Consider the following 17,378-nt stretch of genomic DNA (forward strand, 5'->3'; position numbering starts at 1 on the left):
AACAAGGCTGTGCCCAGCCTGGCTGCTCCCACACCAAGGTTCTGTTTCTGTGCAGGAATGACCTGGACTTGGGCTCATGGGAAGGAGAGGTTCAGTCTGACATGAACCAATGCACGTTGCACCAGCAGCTCCTGCTTTATGTTTTGTTAATAGTATCTTCCAGTGGCTAAAGGGGCTAAAAGAAAGGCTGGATGGGGAGTTTTTAGATGGGTATATAGTGACTAGACAGGGGGCAATAGCTTTGAACTGACAGAGGGCAGATTTAGATTAGGTATTAGGAGGGAATTCTTCCCTGTGAGGGTGGGGAGGCCCTGGTACAGGTTGCCCAGAGAAGCTGTTGAATGCTCCATCCCTGGAAGTGTCTAAGGCCAGGCTGGATGGGGCTTGGAGCAACCTGGGATAGTGAAAGTTGTTCCTGCCCATGGCAGGGAGGGTTGGAATTGGATGATCTTTAAGGTTCCCTGCAAACCCATCTATTCTGTGATTCTATGATTTTAGGGGTTTGGGAGCTCCTTAGATGCCAATCCTGAAGATGTGGCTGGAACATGCCTGGTTTTAGTGTTAATTATTGCTGTCTGCATTAGAGACATCAGTGAGTCCTCAAGTCCTGTCCTAGATTACAGTGAGATTGTTTTAAAATATGGGGACTGAGAGCTATCCTTCCATGTGGCTCTTGTTAGTTCATGAACTTAAATTTGGAGGTGTACTCAGGATATTGGATCGCATTTTATTTTCAATTTACTGGTGGGGAAAGTAAAGCAAATGAGATAATAAGAACCCATTTCTTGATGTTTCCCTCTCTGAGCTATAAATTGTTGCTTCTCCTGCTGGTGGCTCTGGAAGTACCTCCAGTGTTTGTGACCACAGAGGACAGCAATTAAACTATATGGCTGGATCTGTAGAAACTTCATTTTCCTGTCCTGCCACAGGTTTCCTTCCTGACCTTGGGCAAGGCAGGTGGGGTCTCATTTCCAAGGACAGCTGGGCTCAAGTGTCTCTCCTTGGCACATACAGACCTTGGAGCATCTGGTACCACAGTTCATCTGGTTATGTGATGGACACCATGGCTTTGCCCCAGACACATCACAGAGCACGAGGCACTCAGTGCTCTGACATTAGCTTACATAGCAGGACAGAAGGCAGATAAAAGTCTTCCGGGGATCAGTGGCTGTACCAGCTGGCACTGGTGCAAGAGCAGGGCTGGGTCCTCCAGCTTTGCATGGGGAGAAGCTGTTTGGAAGAGGCTGACATGCTGCAGTGAGTTGATGTTTGGTTGCTGTTTCTTTGCAGCATCTTTCTGGCTTGTTATCTGTGCCAGGAGGTGGATTTCAGGGGAGGAAATGTGAGCTGTGCAAATACTGCAGCTTTGTCAGGATCTGTCAGCTGACACCACAGGCTGCTTCTCATTTCCAGCTTGTCCTCTGCTTGCATGTCATTAGGCATGACACTGTTGACATGTGCATGGCAAGTATCATGCATATTGCTGCAGAGTTGCCAAGGAAAGGCAGAAGAGCTGACAGCCAGGCCCTGGTTGCTCTCTGTGCAGGGAGTTTGCACAGACAAGGCAGCTCCTCTCCCCATCCCTGTGGTTGTGATTAGAGAGCACTCAGAACAAATCTCACAGGCCACTATGGGATGTTCTCCACTGCCAAGTGTGCCAAAGTGCTGCCCAGCACAGTGTGGATGTGGCACTGCAGTGTATAGCACACTGGAGGTGTTCATGGAGGAGTTAATGGCTGGGGGGGCTTGCTGTCAGTACTTGGATCATCCTCTCCATTGCACATCATTTTTCTCATGTAAAGTGTTAATTTCTGTAGATGAATGGGAACAGTTTTGCTGTAGTTGCTCTGCTGGGGCTGTCTGTCCCTGCTGGCCCACGGGCTGACTTCAGGTGCAGTGGCTTTGCTTTCTTTCACAGGGTGGGGTACCCAGTGTGGTCTCACCCTCCATGGCAAGAAACAGAATATTTTTCTGAGTTGTAGCCCTTTCTCAACCTCCCTTTCTTTTCTTCCAGGATCATCCCTCAGCTGGAGAGCTCACTTTCACAGGTTTCACCGAGCAGCCTGCCTGGCTCTGAGATTTCAGAAGCCACAAGGACTTACTTGCAAGGAATGAGCCGCTATGACCTGGATGAGCTCGATGCTTGCTGGTTGGAACTTGTTAACATGGAGCTCAAGGAGATGGGTGAGTATTGCTGGGTTTTTTTCTTTTCTTTCTGACCTGAGTGTCCCACAGTGGGCATTCAGCCTTTTTAAAGTAAGCACATGGAACTAAAGGCCTTGAAGAAAAAAATGTCAGAAATACTGGTCCTGATTGTTTCCTGTTCCAGGCATCTCTAGATACCACAGCAAAACACTGCCTGCAATCACTGCTGTTATATCACTGCACATTCTTCAAATCCTTTAATGGATTTTGGTCGAGTGCAAGTACCTGAGCTTGGAATTTGACCATTGGCACTAGTGCTTAGCATGGTCTGCTGGGCAAATTTGTTGGCACAGACCCACGGGTGTGTAGTCCTGCCAGACTGTGGAGGGATTTTCCAGTCCTTGTTATGGAAGGGTTGCTGTGGTGTGGGCTGCTGCTCTGCAGGTAAAAGTAAGACCTCAATAAAGCATTCACCTTGTGAGATCAGTGAAGACTCAAGCGTGCCTACATGAAGGGTCAGTCCTGGTGGCAAAGGCCTTTCAAGAGTGGGAAAGAGATTTTATGAGGTGATTGAGCAGATGGGATAGGGCACTGTGGAGCAGGAGGGTTGTGCTGGCTCTCACAGGCAGCTGGTTGAGGGCTGCAGCAGGAGTCAGGATCAGGTCAAGAAGATGCAGTTCAGTGAGCTTGCATGGAGCACAAGAGAGCTCAGAAGTTGGCCATGACATTGACTGATCTTGGTTAGGGAAGATCTGTCCTTCTGGTGTACTCATGATCTACAATGAAATTTTGGTACCATGACCTTGAGAAACTTGTAGAAGCTGCTTTCCAGTTTGTCTGATTATCTTGTATAGGTATCCTGTATATTGGATTTCCCATAATCTCTCTTGTGGAGCCTGTAGCATCACAGAGAAATCACAAGTCAGTTTTGCCTTCATTAGCTGGTCCTGCATTAGCAGTCTCAGCTCTGTCGTTAGAACATGCAGGTTTTGAGGCATTGGCAGCTACAGTGAGGTACTTGGGCAGAGCAGAGGGTGCTGCTGGATAAAGCCAAGTGCCTCAGTCCTGCTCAGGTACCTTGCAGGGGATCCACCCTTCCTAACCCTGCACAGCTGCTGTTGCTGCATCCAGAAACTACCCTTTACCACACTGGGCATCATTCTGACCTCACTGTGCCTTCACTGCATCCCCTGCGACATTTCCCTTGCCATCTCCAGAGCTGCATGGCCATTAGAGATGTCTCTGGGCTCCAGAGAAGGGTTGTCTCTGTTTCCACTTCCCCTTGTGTGTATTTCATAAGTCTCTAGAAATGAGGTGGGCAGGGATTTGGCTTTTCCAGCACAGTTGGATTAAATTTGCCTTGCTTTATTATTTCTTCAAAGTATTAGGTTTCAAATGCAGTGTCCAGATGCGGAGGTCCTGTTGTGATGGAATGTTGAGATACTGGAAGGTCCCTGCCCCAGGCTAGATGGGAGCTGGCTGCTGGCTGTCCCCATGTCACCTTTGGGCTGGAATGTGCCAAACCCGCGAGTGCTGCAGCAGTAGAGTGGCAGCTTCTCCAGCAGCTCTGCCTTGGGAGTGAGTTGAGTTTAGGAGGGGAGCTTGGGCTTCATCCCAGCCATGCCCCTGCTCCGTGGGTGGGCTGGCACCTCAGCATCCCAGAGAGCCCCAAGCCAGGACACAGGCAGTGCTTTGCTGCTGACCCTCGGCCATTCTGAGCAAGCTGTGTTTTTTTCCCTCCATCCCATCATTTATCAGCCAGTCACCTTTTCCAAGGAGTGTCCTTAGGAGGTGTTTGTCCAGGGCTGAGCTGGATGAAACCATAGAAACTGAGGAAGCCCTTGAGCCTTCCTGCCATCACCAGCTCTAGATGGTGATAAGGACTGAGGTGATGTCAGCAGTGGTAGTGCAGAGAACATCACTGCCCATCACCTGCTTCTCCAGCCCACTCCTGTCACTGAGGGAGCACTGTCATATTTAAGGCTGAGCCTTAAATATGCTGGGGAGAGAGCAGCTTTGAACACCAATGTTTGGCATGTGAAATCCACTACCAATACAGCTTCAGCCCAACAGATTCTCGTATTTTTCCCCTCCCCCAAGTCCTCCCAACTTCTCTAGCAGTGCAAGGTCTAGTACATTTTTTCCAGTGACTTGGAAAGGAAAAGATGTGGCTTTGATTAATACCCCATCCGTGATGCTGTGGGGAGCTGGGGGTTTGGCAGGTGGGAAGCAGGATGGGAGCTGGTGCTCCTGGCTGCAGGACCATGGTCACATCACCCATGGCAGCTGTGCCTGCTGTGGAGGCTGGGGGTCATCAGGCTTCTTTGAGGGGATGCATCTTCCTGCCCATGGAAGTGATGGGGTTTGGGTGCTCACAGAGGAAAGCTAGATTTGTTGCAGCAAATCTGTTGCTGCTCAGCTCCGAGGCTGGGCCAGAGCAGGGGCTTTGCTCCCTCTGCTTCCCAGGTGGGAAAAGCCAGGGTGTGTTTGGGTGCCCTTCCCCACCCGAGGCAGAGGATTGCTGCTGCCTGGGCTGGTCCAAAGGCAGTCCATAAATAGCGTTTTCTCCCGGAAGCCCTTGACATTAATGACACTGTTAATGACTCGCTGAGATTTCCAAACCTGCTTTGCTAATCTCCAGGATCATTAACATGGCAGTAGCCTCTCCTCCCATTCAGAGGAGTCGGGAGTTATCTCCCAGCATTAATTTAGGAGGTAGGCAGAAGTTTAAATTCCTCATGGGTGTTTGGCTGAACTGTTGTCACTGGGCTGTCCAGGGGCACAGTATGTCATTCCCAAAATATTTAATGACAAAGAAGGATTCTGATCTCTGACTGGTGCCTGAGGATGTGCGGGGAGGAGAGCTGGAAAACACCTATGAGATCATCCAGCTCATCTAGCCTTTCGTGGGTCCATGTAGCATACAGCACATGCCTTTTCCAGTCCTTTTTAGGTCACCCCAGGGATGGAATTTTATCACCAAGATCAGATAAACCTCCAGATAGCTCCAGCTCTTTGCATTCTGCCTGCTGACTCCTCTCCCAATTAAGTGGAATTGCTCAGAAAGCAAAGGTTTTACATGAAAAGCAAAAGTTTTAAACTTAAAACAGCTTTAAATAGTTTTAAACCCCCCAGTAAGATGCCTCAGTAGCTGCTGCTGTACTCGATGGAAATGTGCTGTTTAAAGAGCCTTTGTGTGCTGGGGATGAAGTCAGTATTTAGGCATGCCTAAGTGTTTTATTTGTTGCTGCTGCAATATGAGATTGTAAAAAAAAGTGGATCTGAAGAAGACTGAATGAAGCCCAGAGCCAGATTAATGTCCATGCCACCCCAGGCAGCACAGGCCTGTCCTTTTAGACAGGAGCGATGCCATAAGTCTTCATTTTTATATTAACATTTTATGCTGTATTTTGTGATCTCCACTAAATCCAAAGCTATTGTAAGAGTGGAGCTAGAGAGACTTCAAAGACCAAGGCTGAAAGATCCTTTTGCAGTGATGGGCACTTCATAAACACACGGAAAATCCTCAAGAAATTGCTAAAATTGTTGTCGGAATCAATTTTGCTGAAGGCAGAGTCGAAGTTTCTAAGTATTCCCTTGACTTAATCCATATGGTGTATTCTGCTCACATATGCCCACCACAGCTTCTATCTTGGGAGCTGGAGGTGTTCCTGGTATTTTATGGCAGGAACATGCAAAGGTCACATGGATTGCTTTTGAAGCTCCGGGGGGAATTCATCACTGCATACTTGAGATATGTCTGTGTACTAATGAGATGATACTTCCCTCGGCAGAGGTGAGATTGGTCAAGTAGATGTGAAATAAGCTGCAGTCAGTGGAGGACCCTGGGCAAGATGTGCTCAGTGGAGCAGGGGCTGCTGTCAGTCCTGCTCCTCACAGAGTGGCTGCTTCCCTCCCTGGCAGTCCTGGGTGTCACACTCTGAGGCTGCTCCCATCCTTTTGGGATTCTGGGGGCCCCTTCTTCACCCTGAGGCAGCAAGTTGGCACTCCCCAGGCAGAGCCTGTTGGCAAGCAGCTGTTGCCCACCAATGTGTGTCCGTGTCCCACTGTGCAGGACCACCCCAGGATGGAATTGTAGAATGGTTTGGTTTGGAAGGGACCTTTAAGTTCATCCCATTCCAAGCCCCCTGCCATGGGCAGGGACAACTTCCACTGTCCCAGGTTTCTCCAAGCCTCATCCAACCTGGCCTTGAACACTCCCAGGGATGGGGCAGCCACAGCTTCTCTGGGCAACCTGTGCCAGGGCCTCAGCACCCTCACAGGGAAGGATTCCTTCCTAATATCCAATCTCACCCTGCCCCCTGTCAGTTTGAAGCCATTCCCCTCTGTAAAACACCACAAGCCTCTGGAGCTGAGTTTATTTATCTTCTTAGAGATACAGATAATCAATGCCACATGTAAATGAATGTATTAATTGTTTGTCTGTGATGTATTAATGTATAGATTAGCAGGGTTGGAGATCAGCGGGAGACTCTTAAGACATTTCCCCTCCACATTTTCAGCACAATCAGTTTTTACATCAAGCCTTTGTTTTGCTGTTTCCATAAATTCCTGGCAGTAATTGCAGTAGTTTCCAGCAATACTCCAGCTCTGCTGCTGATGGGGTGAGGAGGCTTTCATCAGGAGTGCTCTAGGACAGCCCTGTCAGAGCCAAGCATCGCTGCAGAGAGGCAGCAGCTTCTAAAGTGGCTTCTGAAACATTTTGTCATCATCTTAAATTTGAGCAATAATTGATGTCGGTGGGTGGCAGAAAGGGTGATAATTGGTTCCTGTAAATCTTTTAACTGCATTAGCAGGCTGTGTTTGTAACAAAATGTCTGGAGGTTTCACTGTGGATGCTCAGTTCACTGTTTGTGTGTTGGTCACACTTTACGTGCAGGGTCTGTTTATAAATAACATTGATAAAAGATTAATGTACAATTGCTGCATCTTCCAAGGGCTGTGTGTCTGCAGGTGGTGGGCTGGAGGTGGCTGGGGGAGTCCCAGGTGGACTGGTGTGGTTGTTGTTCAGGTGGTTGGCTGTCACCCCTGATGTCCCTGAAGGATGCCTGGGGGGCACTCAGCCCAGGGCAGGGTGGCTGCTGTCCCCAAAGCAGGCAGGTTCGAAGTGGCTTGCCCAGGGCAAGCTGGAGGGCCAGTGAGCTGGAAGGAGATCTCTGAAATCTGTGGTCCCTGTACCATGTGTGAAAACCCCATCTCATCAGGGGCTTGTCATACTTTCACCTCAGGTTTTCAGAGACAGTCAAGAGACAAGCCTACATCATCTCACAATTGCTTTCCCTTTTTTTATTGTAATTTTTAAAAGCAGTCATTTTGCTTGTTTTTATATATATATATATTTCCTGAAAAGTAGACTCCCAGGTTTGTAGTCTGCGAATCAGCAAATGGCACAGCCTGCAGTCCTGATAGCTGTTTGTTCATGAGCTGCTTCTATCTCCAGGTGTTCTCCACAGGGGGAAAGGATTTATTGTTTCAGTAAATTGATATTAGTGCAGCACAGTTCAGTCAGAAATAGGTCTTTATTTTGTGAAAGGTGGCTCTCCAGCTATTTTTTTCCTCCCCTCGCAGTGAGTTGGCTCACACTACGACAAGGAGTAGCTGAGAATTTGTTTAGCAGAAGAATATTGCTCCTTCATGCCACATAAATTAAGATATTACAGGAACAATGATAACGGAGGGTGGCGTTGTGTAAAGGAATGTGCCTGGTGCTTCTCCCAGGCATGGTGCTGTGGCTGCAGTGCCAGCCCAGGAATCCCAGTTCCTTTGGGATAGCAGAGTGTTAAAATTCTGTGTTTCAGGAGCTGTATGGGCAGTTGTAAGGGCTGAGTTGTGTGGGGTTGGGCTGGACCTCTTGGGAGCCCCCTGGGATGATGGGGATGCTGGGTGGCTGTGGAGCTGCAGGGATCACGGCAGACCCTGATGTAGACACACAGGGAAGACTTTTTTGCTTGGAGCAAAGTTCCTTCATGTTTTCTTTTCATGAATCAGATCTGGAGACCACTTGTAGTGCATCATCATCTGTCACCTCTTCTCCGTTTCTGAAGCAAGTCCCATTTTCTGGTGCTTCCTTTAGCTGGGAAGGTGCTACCCTGCAGCATCCTGCCCTGTGCAAAGAGGGGACAGTTTTTCTCATCTGAGGTACTGTGGGAGGGAGCATTCCCTGGATTACAGCCCTTCCCACTGTGGGGCAATACCAAGGTGTTGCAGGGAGGCTGGGTGGCCACATCAAAACCCTTCATCATTAATGTACTCAGTTAATGGGGAAAGGGTGTGGGTGGCCTCCTGGAAGGGGTGATGGGATGTATTCCTCCTCTGTTGGTGTTTTTAACGTGGCTCCAAATACCTTGGGATTATATTGGCATGGGATTGAAGCCTCACCTCTGCCAGTGTCCCTCCAGACAGAAACCTTGAAGAAGTTTATGGCTATCACTGCTGTTCTCTGTGGAGAAAAGCTTTGTTTTCTTGCCTAAGACCTTGGCACACCTTAACCAGGTCAGCAGGTAGAGTCTGCTGTCCAGCTGATGGTCCCAGTTGTGGACATCACTGGATTTGGTCATTGTGGCCAAGATCAGTTATCTGTGTCTTTACTTTCCTTCTCTGGGGACAATAATAGTGTCACTTGTGCACATATAGAGGAGTGTTTTGGTGGAGAACTTTTTTTTTGCTGTTTAGCTGGCCATGATCAATAAAGAGAGAGTTTTTGCAGCCAAAAAAGATGACGATTTTATGAATGGAGTTCAGTAGCACAAACTTCATGTGATACAGAAGGAGATAAATGGAGCACAAATGGAAAAAGCACTTCACCCCCAGGCCCCATTGTTTAGTGCTTCATAAACGATTAATCGCTTCATCCCCATCAAGTGCAATTGTCAATTCAATAAGCTCCGAGGTATTCGGGATGACGCTTGGCAAACGCATCCCTAATGTAATTACACCTCAATGGAGTGTGAGAGTGCCTGTGTGTGGGAGGCACGGATCCATACTCCCCCTGCACTGCTGGAGCAGCTGCACAGGCTGATGAGGGAACCCCCCAGGCTGCTCTCCTGCTGGCTCTGCCCTTCCTCTGGCGCAGGAGTTCTGGGATCAGTGTGAACTTTCCTCACGGGGTTAAGCAGGTGATGGTGGAAAATTCAGGAGGTGGGATGGGTGCTGGTTCTTTCCAGTTGAGGTGGAGTGGAACAGTGGTAATGCTAGCATGATCCTGACCCTGGGCAAGGTCAGAATCATGATTCCTGTGGAAAACCCCCTCCTTTTCCTTCCTCATGTTGTCTGCAACTGCCAGCTCTCTGCCTGCCCTCTCCCATGAGCACAGGGCAGCTCTGGAAAGTCTGTTGGGAAAAGCACTGGAAACACCTCAATGACCATTTTGCTTTCCAGAAGAGCAGAGCCTGAAATGTTGGGAGGAATGGAGCAATTCCAGACTGGCACTTCAGTGTTCAGGCTCATAGTTACAGATAGGGAGTTGAAAGCCTGACCAGGAGGAGGATATTCTTGCTAGACTGGTTTAATACTCACATAAATTCATGTTGAGCAAGTGCACCTTGGGTGGTGTGTTTGTAAAGGGATTCTCTTAAGGCAAAAATAATGCTCTGACTTTCTCTGTAACATGCAGGCAATGATGGGACATGGGGGAATGGCTTTGAGTTTAAAGAGGATCACTTTAGATAAAACATTGGGAAGAATTTTTTTCCCTGTGAGGGTAGGGAGGCCCTGACACAGGTTACCCAGAGAAGCTGTGGCTGCTCCATCCCTGGAAGTGTTCAAGGGAATACTTGGACAGGGCTTGGAGCAACCTGATCTAGTGGAAATTGTCCCTGCCCACGGAGGGGCATTGAAACAAGAAGATCTTTAAGGTCTCTTCCAACCCAAACCATTCCGTAATTCCATGACATCCTACCGGAACTATGCCAAGAGCAAGATGGTGGCTCCATCCCAGCCCTGGTGCTCAGAACTCACTGTGCTAGTGCAGGATGCTTCACATTGCTGTGCTCCAGGGGCCCCAGGCAGCCTGTGCCAGCCTGGGGCTGAGATCCATCGCCGGGGCTGCTCCGGAATCAAACAGGTATCAGCAGGTTCCCTGGCGTGTTGCAGCACAGCAGCCCAAGCTCTTGAAAGGGCTGTGATAGGGAACAGTGTTGTCTGTCTTAGATGGTATCTGAGACTCAACATAGACGTGTAAAATGCCAGTCTGGATGTTTGCAGAGACTTGTCAAGCCAAGGGAAACCGTGCCAGTGAAACTTTGGGGAAGAGCTTAAAAAGGCAGACAATGGTGTGTTTGCTTGCCGAGCTTGCCTACGTGATACTTTCCCCTTTGACAGAGTTTTTTCAGTTGATCAGTGGCTGTGGGGGGAAAGATGAAGCCTCTGCCAGCCCCATCCAGCCAGAGGTGCTGGGACCCCCGCAACCCCATCCCTGGGGACTTTAGAACAGCCCAGAGTTCAGCCCAGAACAGGGGTATCACACTGTGGCTTGAGACATGACCATGATACCAAATTTTTCACTAGTATTTAGTTAGTAACTGCTCCTTATGGGTTCTTGCTCAAGCCTTTTTCCTCTGTCTCTGCTCATAAATGAGGTAATTTTTTTTTCCATTGCTTTGCATCAAGAAGGGTGGACAGCAGTTTGGGTCACACTCTTCCACTGTCTGGCCAGTTGCGGATATTTCACACTAATGAACTACAAAGTCTAGCTGTTTCATATTGCATCCTGCTGATACTTCTGTTGTCCCTGTGTCTTCTCCTCTGATGACATAGTGCTCACTGGGAGACAGGATGTGATGGAGGCTTAACTCTGCCTCTAACCCTTCACAGAGAACCTCACTCCTACTCCTGACAGATTTTTTTCCTTGCCTGGAGTGACCTAATGTTGCACTTGTGGCACCAGGATCCTTGTGCACAGGTGGGAGGCAGCACTTCTGGGACCAGCCCTCAGTGTGATACCATTTTGGGGCTGCTGAACTCCTGGCAGCAGCATGCCCCATCTAAAGGCATCTGGGTATCCCACTCCTAGAGGTTGCTGCTCTAAAAAACCTCTCCTGGTTATTGACCTTGTATTCCTGGTATCTGTGGAGGAAGCTGTGGTAAAGCATCTCTGCCACCTCTCTCCATTAAAGATCCTTGTGGGGGGGGGAATAAAAGACCCACCTGGGTCTGACCTCCTGATTTCACTAAACCCAAACACAAAAAAACCCCCCAAATTTATCCTCAGTTTCTGCCTTTGGCTTCAGTTTTACATTTCCGTTTAATTGACCTTAAAATGGTCAGTTTTCAGTCTTAACAGTTAAAGCACTGACTTTGTGTTGCCAAAGCTTGTCTGAGCCCTCGCTGCAGAAAGCATCTTTGCAAGACTTGTCTCCTTGAACATTTAAACTGTCAGCCCCAATTATCCGCATTCCTTCAGCTGAATGGGTTTCCTTCCTCTCAGCCAGCAGCAATATTTTGTTACTGTCTATGAAATACAAACTGCATCCCCAGTTAGGAGCAGCCATTCTCTGAGTTGCCGCTTTTACCGTCGCTGTGGGTTTGCTCTTGAAATGCTCAGCCCCCAGCACAAGGCTCTCCCAAGACTGGGTATGTGCCCATGCCAGAGCTGCCTCAGTGGCTTTGCCTTCATGCTCTGCCCTCTGCCTTGCAGAAAAGCCCGAGCTGGACGAGATCACCCTGGAGCGAGTGCTGGAGGAGCTGGAGACCATGTGCTACGAGAACATGAACATCGCCATCGAGACCGAGGAGGGGCTGGGCATCGAGTACGATGAGGACGTGGTGTGCGACGTGTGCCGCTCACCCGAGGGGGAGGACGGCAACGAGATGGTGTTCTGTGACAAGTGCAATGTCTGCGTGCACCAGGTGAGCAGCTCAGGGCAGTGCTCATCACACTCTGGTACCCTCCTTCTCCTCCCATGCCCATGAATCCCTTCCCCATGGCTGCTGTAGACTCCTGTTGAGCTTTCCTCCTGGATCCCAAGTGCAGCTCCAGGGGAGTGGGGGTAGTAGAGGGGTCTTTGATAGCTGGCAGGCAGAAAACTTGGTTTTCTCAATTTCTTGCCCCCAGCCATTTATTAGTGCCCACAGAAACATACAACCAGAGGTTGAAGTGCCCCTTCCTCCTTATTCTCTGGTCTCTGTGATATTTTATTTTATGACTCCTTGTCCTTTAATATGCTTATTCTTCCTTACCCATTTATTGCACCCCATTGGGACCTTTAGCACCCTCAGATGACCAGCACTGTGTGCAAGGCTTGGCTGGTGGCTGGGTGGGATGTGGGTCTGCAGTCCTGTGCTCACCAGAGGGGTGGGCTTGCACAGACCCCCCCCCAGGTTGCTCTTCCTTCTCTGCTTTATCTAGGGAGTGATTGGACCTTCCAGCTCCACCAGTGCAGTCTCACATCACAGGGTTTCTGTCCCAGCTTCCCCACTGTGTGAGCGTGGGATTTCATTTTGTTTTGCTGCCTGGAGGAAAATAATTTTATTTTTAGAATTGAATGCAAATGCTTCAAGCTCTTGCTGGGGGGAGTCTGTAGGCCTCCTGCTTTTGGGGAAACCTTGACAAGGGGAAGGCAGCCACGTGAGGGTCTCCTGGGTCCCTTGTGGACGCAGGGAGGTTTTACTGGTTGTGCTTCAAGGGGAAGCACTGTGTGGGGTGGGATGGCAGCAGCAGCACCTGGGCTTCACCCTCTGTGTGAACAGTTCTGGGGTTTTTTTTATTTCTAAAGAGAGCCATTTGCTCATCTTTTGGGCAGCTTTTCCATCAGTGCTTCCTGGAGGTGGGAGAGCACTGAAGATATCTATAGTTGCAAGAGGTGGGTGTTTTGAATGGTTTCCATCAGTGAATCAGATTCCACAAAATACCAAAATGATTCAGGATTGGGTTTGGGTTTTTTTTTTTTTCTTGGTTTCTTTTTTAACAAGCCCAAGTGGCAGTGTCAGGCTGTGAGCTGGCATGAGCCGTAGCAGGGACTCAGGGGGAGCCATGGCACCATGGGCTCCACTTTAAACAGCAGCCCAGCCCCAGTGCTGCAGGAGGGAACACAACAGCCTGCATTTCAAGGATGTTGAAAGAAAATAGTGATTTTCAGTTGTTTTCAGGGAGCAAAGTCCAGCCCTAAGCCCTATGCCAGCCCTTAAGCTGCCTGTGATTTAATCTCTGCCCCGATTTACACCCTAAGCCACGAAGTCCAGAGGCACAGTTCAGGGTGTTACATGGTTATCTAACCTGCACCATGCCTTTGCCAGCACTACATCCTGCCAGCATCCACAAAAGCTGCTGGGAATGATGCTTTCCTGCGGGCATGTGGGTGCTGGTGCCGTGGGCTGCACCAGAGCCATGCCTTGTCCTCCTGCATCCCAATAGGAAGAGGCTTAAGACACACATTGGTGGGTTGTGGTGCCAGGTGATACCATTGTACTCACTTCATAACATGAGCCATGAGGCTTGCTATTAATTAATTCCTATGAAGTGAAGCTTTTAGAAAGCACATGCAGTTGTCCTTTTAAAATTGTCAGTGAGGTGGAACCGTGTCCCCTGCTGCTAAATCACAGTTCATTGCTCTCACAGTGACAACATCACACCTGTGTTGAGCATGGGAATGATCCACCTTCAGTTTCCAGCCACCATGTCATGGGCTGTCATCACTGAATTCCCTTTCCCTGGTGTGGGCACATGGCTGAGCTCTGTTCCATGGACCACACCAAGCTTGGCTATGGCTTGGCATTCTCCCCACTTTTTTGGCATCTCGTTCTCAGTGATGTTGCACCCCAGATAGATGCAGCAATAAAAATAGCAGTGCTGCTGCTATTCAGCATTCCTCTGGCTTCATGTTTTTGGAGCACCTTCTGCCTGGTGCTGGACTTGGAAGAGTGTGTTTGGCAGATAATGCACCTTGTTTCTAGAGCTGCTCCTTGTCTGGGACAGAAGCCCTGTATTTGTTTCTCAGGAGCAGAATTGCACCTTCAGCTGCTCTAAAATCACTAGAAATAAATAACCAAGATGCAAGAGTCTGCTAGAGATGAGCACCTGGTCATAATTCCTGCTTTCCCCTGGATTTTGAGATGAGTCTGCCAGTTCGTTCTGCTGCTAGTACATATCAGGCTGATGCTTGACTGGTACTAAATCTCATGTTTTATAAAACTGTGTTCCAGAAATGATTTATCTATCAGATTTGGAGGCACTGTGAAACGCACAGTTAAGTCTCTTTGAACTGTGTAGTCTCTCAGCAATAATATTTCCTCTCTTAATTCCTTGTTATCCCAGTAATCTGTTCACAAAGTGGCTTTTTCCACTTGGAAACCACTATCAGAGTCAATTTGTGATTTGGGGCAACTTAAAGTCATGCTGTAGTCTGTTCTGGGCCAGTAAAGACTGATGATGTACTTCTGCCATGCTCACACATCTTGTGCCCCCTCTGTTCCTGTCCCCACCCACAGCACTGTCACTTGCAGTGACAATGACCTGCAGCAGCAGGAGAAAAAGCTATTCTTTTTGGGGGGGTTAAACTTCAAGAAGTGGAGCTGATGAATGCCTGAACTCAATTTGCAGCCACCAGTGCTGGGGGTCCTTGTCAGCACTGGCTGCCTGTCTTCTGCAGGGATGTCAGAGCAGCCTGATGTAGAATGAATTACATCCACTTGTTTTAAATAGGGACACAGCCCTGTGTTAGTGCCCAAGGCAGTGTGTTACCCTCTGAAAACCCTTTAGGTGTGAGTTATCAGGACCTGCCAGTTCAAAACTATCTAGTTTTAGTAGTAGCTGTTTAATGCAGTCATAAATTATGGTCAAAGTAGAAAGTATTCATCATTATGTGATATGGCTTATCATTTGGCTCTTCCCCAAGTAGTGAAGAGAAATATTTATGAAACGCTTTGGCTTCTGGGTGTCCTGCATTACCACAGCAGGTCAGGGAGCTCCATGGGCAGCCCAAGTCCTTCAGTTCTCACTCTCTTGGCTGGAGACTTGTCTGTGCCCCCTTTAGATGTGTCATCCTTAAGATTTATTATCCTTTTTGGTTCCTCCCATCTCATTTACATTCATGACTATTGGCTTCCCCTTTTTACCCTTCCGTAGTTATTTTTGCTTCCCCTTTGGTCTGTGCTGGGTCTGTAACCAGTGTGGTCAACTTTCTCAATCATGGGCTTGTGGCTTTTCAGCCCTCACTGACCTCAGAAGATTTCTCTGCACAGCATTTTGTTACTTTTCCTAGTCATCATGGGTCAGGAACAGGACATGAGCGGGCAGATGTCTGCACCGCAGAGCTGCTGGTGGTGGGGGCTCTGCCCACCCCCAGCCTGGAGCCAGCTGGGTGCTTGGCATGATGAGCAGCACATTTTTATACTTAGCTTTTAATGAAAAGCCAGGACACACTGATCTGCTGTGAGCATCCATGTGAAAATAGGGAAGGTGGTAAGGAAGAGAGAGCTTCAGCTCCCTGTCTGTGGTTTGGCGCTGCGTTGACTCTGCTGTTTATTGGGATGGAGCGGCAGTGAGAAAGGTGGGAGTGCTGGAAGAGGTCTGGGAGGATGTTCATCCTGGGCTGCTGGATTAACAATCATCCCTCATGTCCCCACAGGCGTGCTATGGCATCCTGAAGGTGCCCATTGGGAGCTGGCTGTGCAGGACCTGCGCCCTCGGCGTCCAGCCCAAGTGTCTGCTGTGCCCCAAGAGGGGCGGAGCGCTGAAGCCCACCCGCAGCGGGACAAAATGGGTCCACGTTAGCTGTGCCTTATGGATACCTGAAGTAAGATGTTTGCCAGCCTCCTCCTCCTGACACGTGGGTGGGCACAGTTCTGGTTTTAGGTCTTGGCCCAGGGTGTTTGTTAATGGTGTAAGTAACAAAGGCAGTTTGGCCCATCAAGCTGTGCCAGAGGCACAATGCCAGGCAGTTATAACACCATGTGTTTAGTTACCAGCCAAGGGGCACCCTGTGAAGGGAGGGCAGAGAACTGGGATGGAAGGCCACAGAGGTGGAGGGCATCACTTTGAGCAGAGAAGCTAATTTCATATGTCCATCTGAAATACACCTCAGGTGACGAATTATTGCAAGGAGAAAACCAACATAAATTTTTCCTTCTGCATCAGATTTGTTTCTGGTTTTGGGGGTTTGGGTTTTTTCCAAATTACAACTGACCCTGAAGAATAAGAAGTATAATCCATCCCTCATTCAGACTGCCACAGACACCCTCTTGTAGGAGATTCAGGACTGTAGCTGATGTTTACAACTTGTCTTCTATCTTGTGGTCAGGTTAGCATTGGATGTCCTGAAAAAATGGAACCCATTACGAAGATCTCACATATCCCAGCAAGCAGATGGGCTTTGTCCTGCAGCCTCTGCAAGGAGTGCACTGGGACATGCATTCAGGTATGTAACTTGGCACTGAAGAAACTCAGACCTCTGGGGTTGTACCTGTATTAGCCACTGGAGAGTCTTGAGATCCTCAAGGACATGGCCTGAATGATGCTTATTTCTGTTCTGAGTAAACCTAATGACAAGAGCCTGTCAGGCATCATCAGATGTTGTTTGCAATAATTTAATGCACTGAGTGCTAGAAATCTAGATTAACGTTCTTTGCATAACACAGTGGAGTTGCTGTAGTGACACTAATTACTGGGACTGCACATGACCTTGGTTTAGATCAGAAACTCCAGGAGAAGGGCTTTGTGAGGCTGCCAGGAAAGTGAGATGCTCATGAAGTACATAACACAAGAATTTCACAAACCTCTGGGAGTTAGCCTTCCAGTTGTGGGGATATCAGGGTGCACCAGGGTTGGATAGTCCTCACTGACCTCCTGGCTCAGAAAATAAAGTGTATTACATTAATGCGTGTTACATTTCCACATTTTCTGTTTTCCCAGACCTAAGCCAACCACTGCAGATACCTGATTGCCTGCCCTCCCCACAACCGGACAGACAGACATTCTCTTTTCAAATAGAGAGCAGGATTCTCCAGGCTTTTCTATTGCAAAAGTGGGAGATAGCTTCCCACGCCATGACCTCTATTCTTGGGGAGCAGAGCAGAAGCTCCCATCCAAAATGCATCACTCTCTGTGTGAGGGCATTTAGGAAGCCCTGCTGAACCCCATGATTTCCTCCCCTTCCACCTGCTTGGCCAGTGTGATGTCCTGGTGGTCCCACCTAGAGGATAGCTGTTGCACTTTGAAAAACTAAGAGAAATTGAGGGATGTGTCCCGATCCCAAGTGATCAGCTCTGGTACCTCAGCA

At 48.7% G+C, this 17,378-nt stretch overlaps 1 protein-coding gene across 3 annotated transcripts in view; it reads left to right on the forward strand.

The window, feature by feature from the left end:
* The window catches only part of JADE2 (jade family PHD finger 2), a 72,054-nt gene that overhangs the window by 35,195 nt on the left and 19,481 nt on the right, over window positions 1-17,378 (forward strand). For all 3 annotated transcript variants that reach the window (XM_083871548.1, XM_083871547.1, XM_083871546.1), the window contains exons 5-8: window positions 2,015-2,184; window positions 11,801-12,012; window positions 15,729-15,896; window positions 16,401-16,517. In XM_083871548.1, coding sequence (XP_083727674.1) covers window positions 2,015-2,184; window positions 11,801-12,012; window positions 15,729-15,896; window positions 16,401-16,517 — 667 coding nt within the window. The remainder of the gene's footprint in view (window positions 1-2,014; window positions 2,185-11,800; window positions 12,013-15,728; window positions 15,897-16,400; window positions 16,518-17,378) is intronic.

Source organism: Zosterops lateralis (genome assembly GCF_965231275.1).
Source record: "Zosterops lateralis genome assembly, chromosome: 14".
NCBI lineage: Eukaryota > Metazoa > Chordata > Aves > Passeriformes > Zosteropidae > Zosterops > Zosterops lateralis.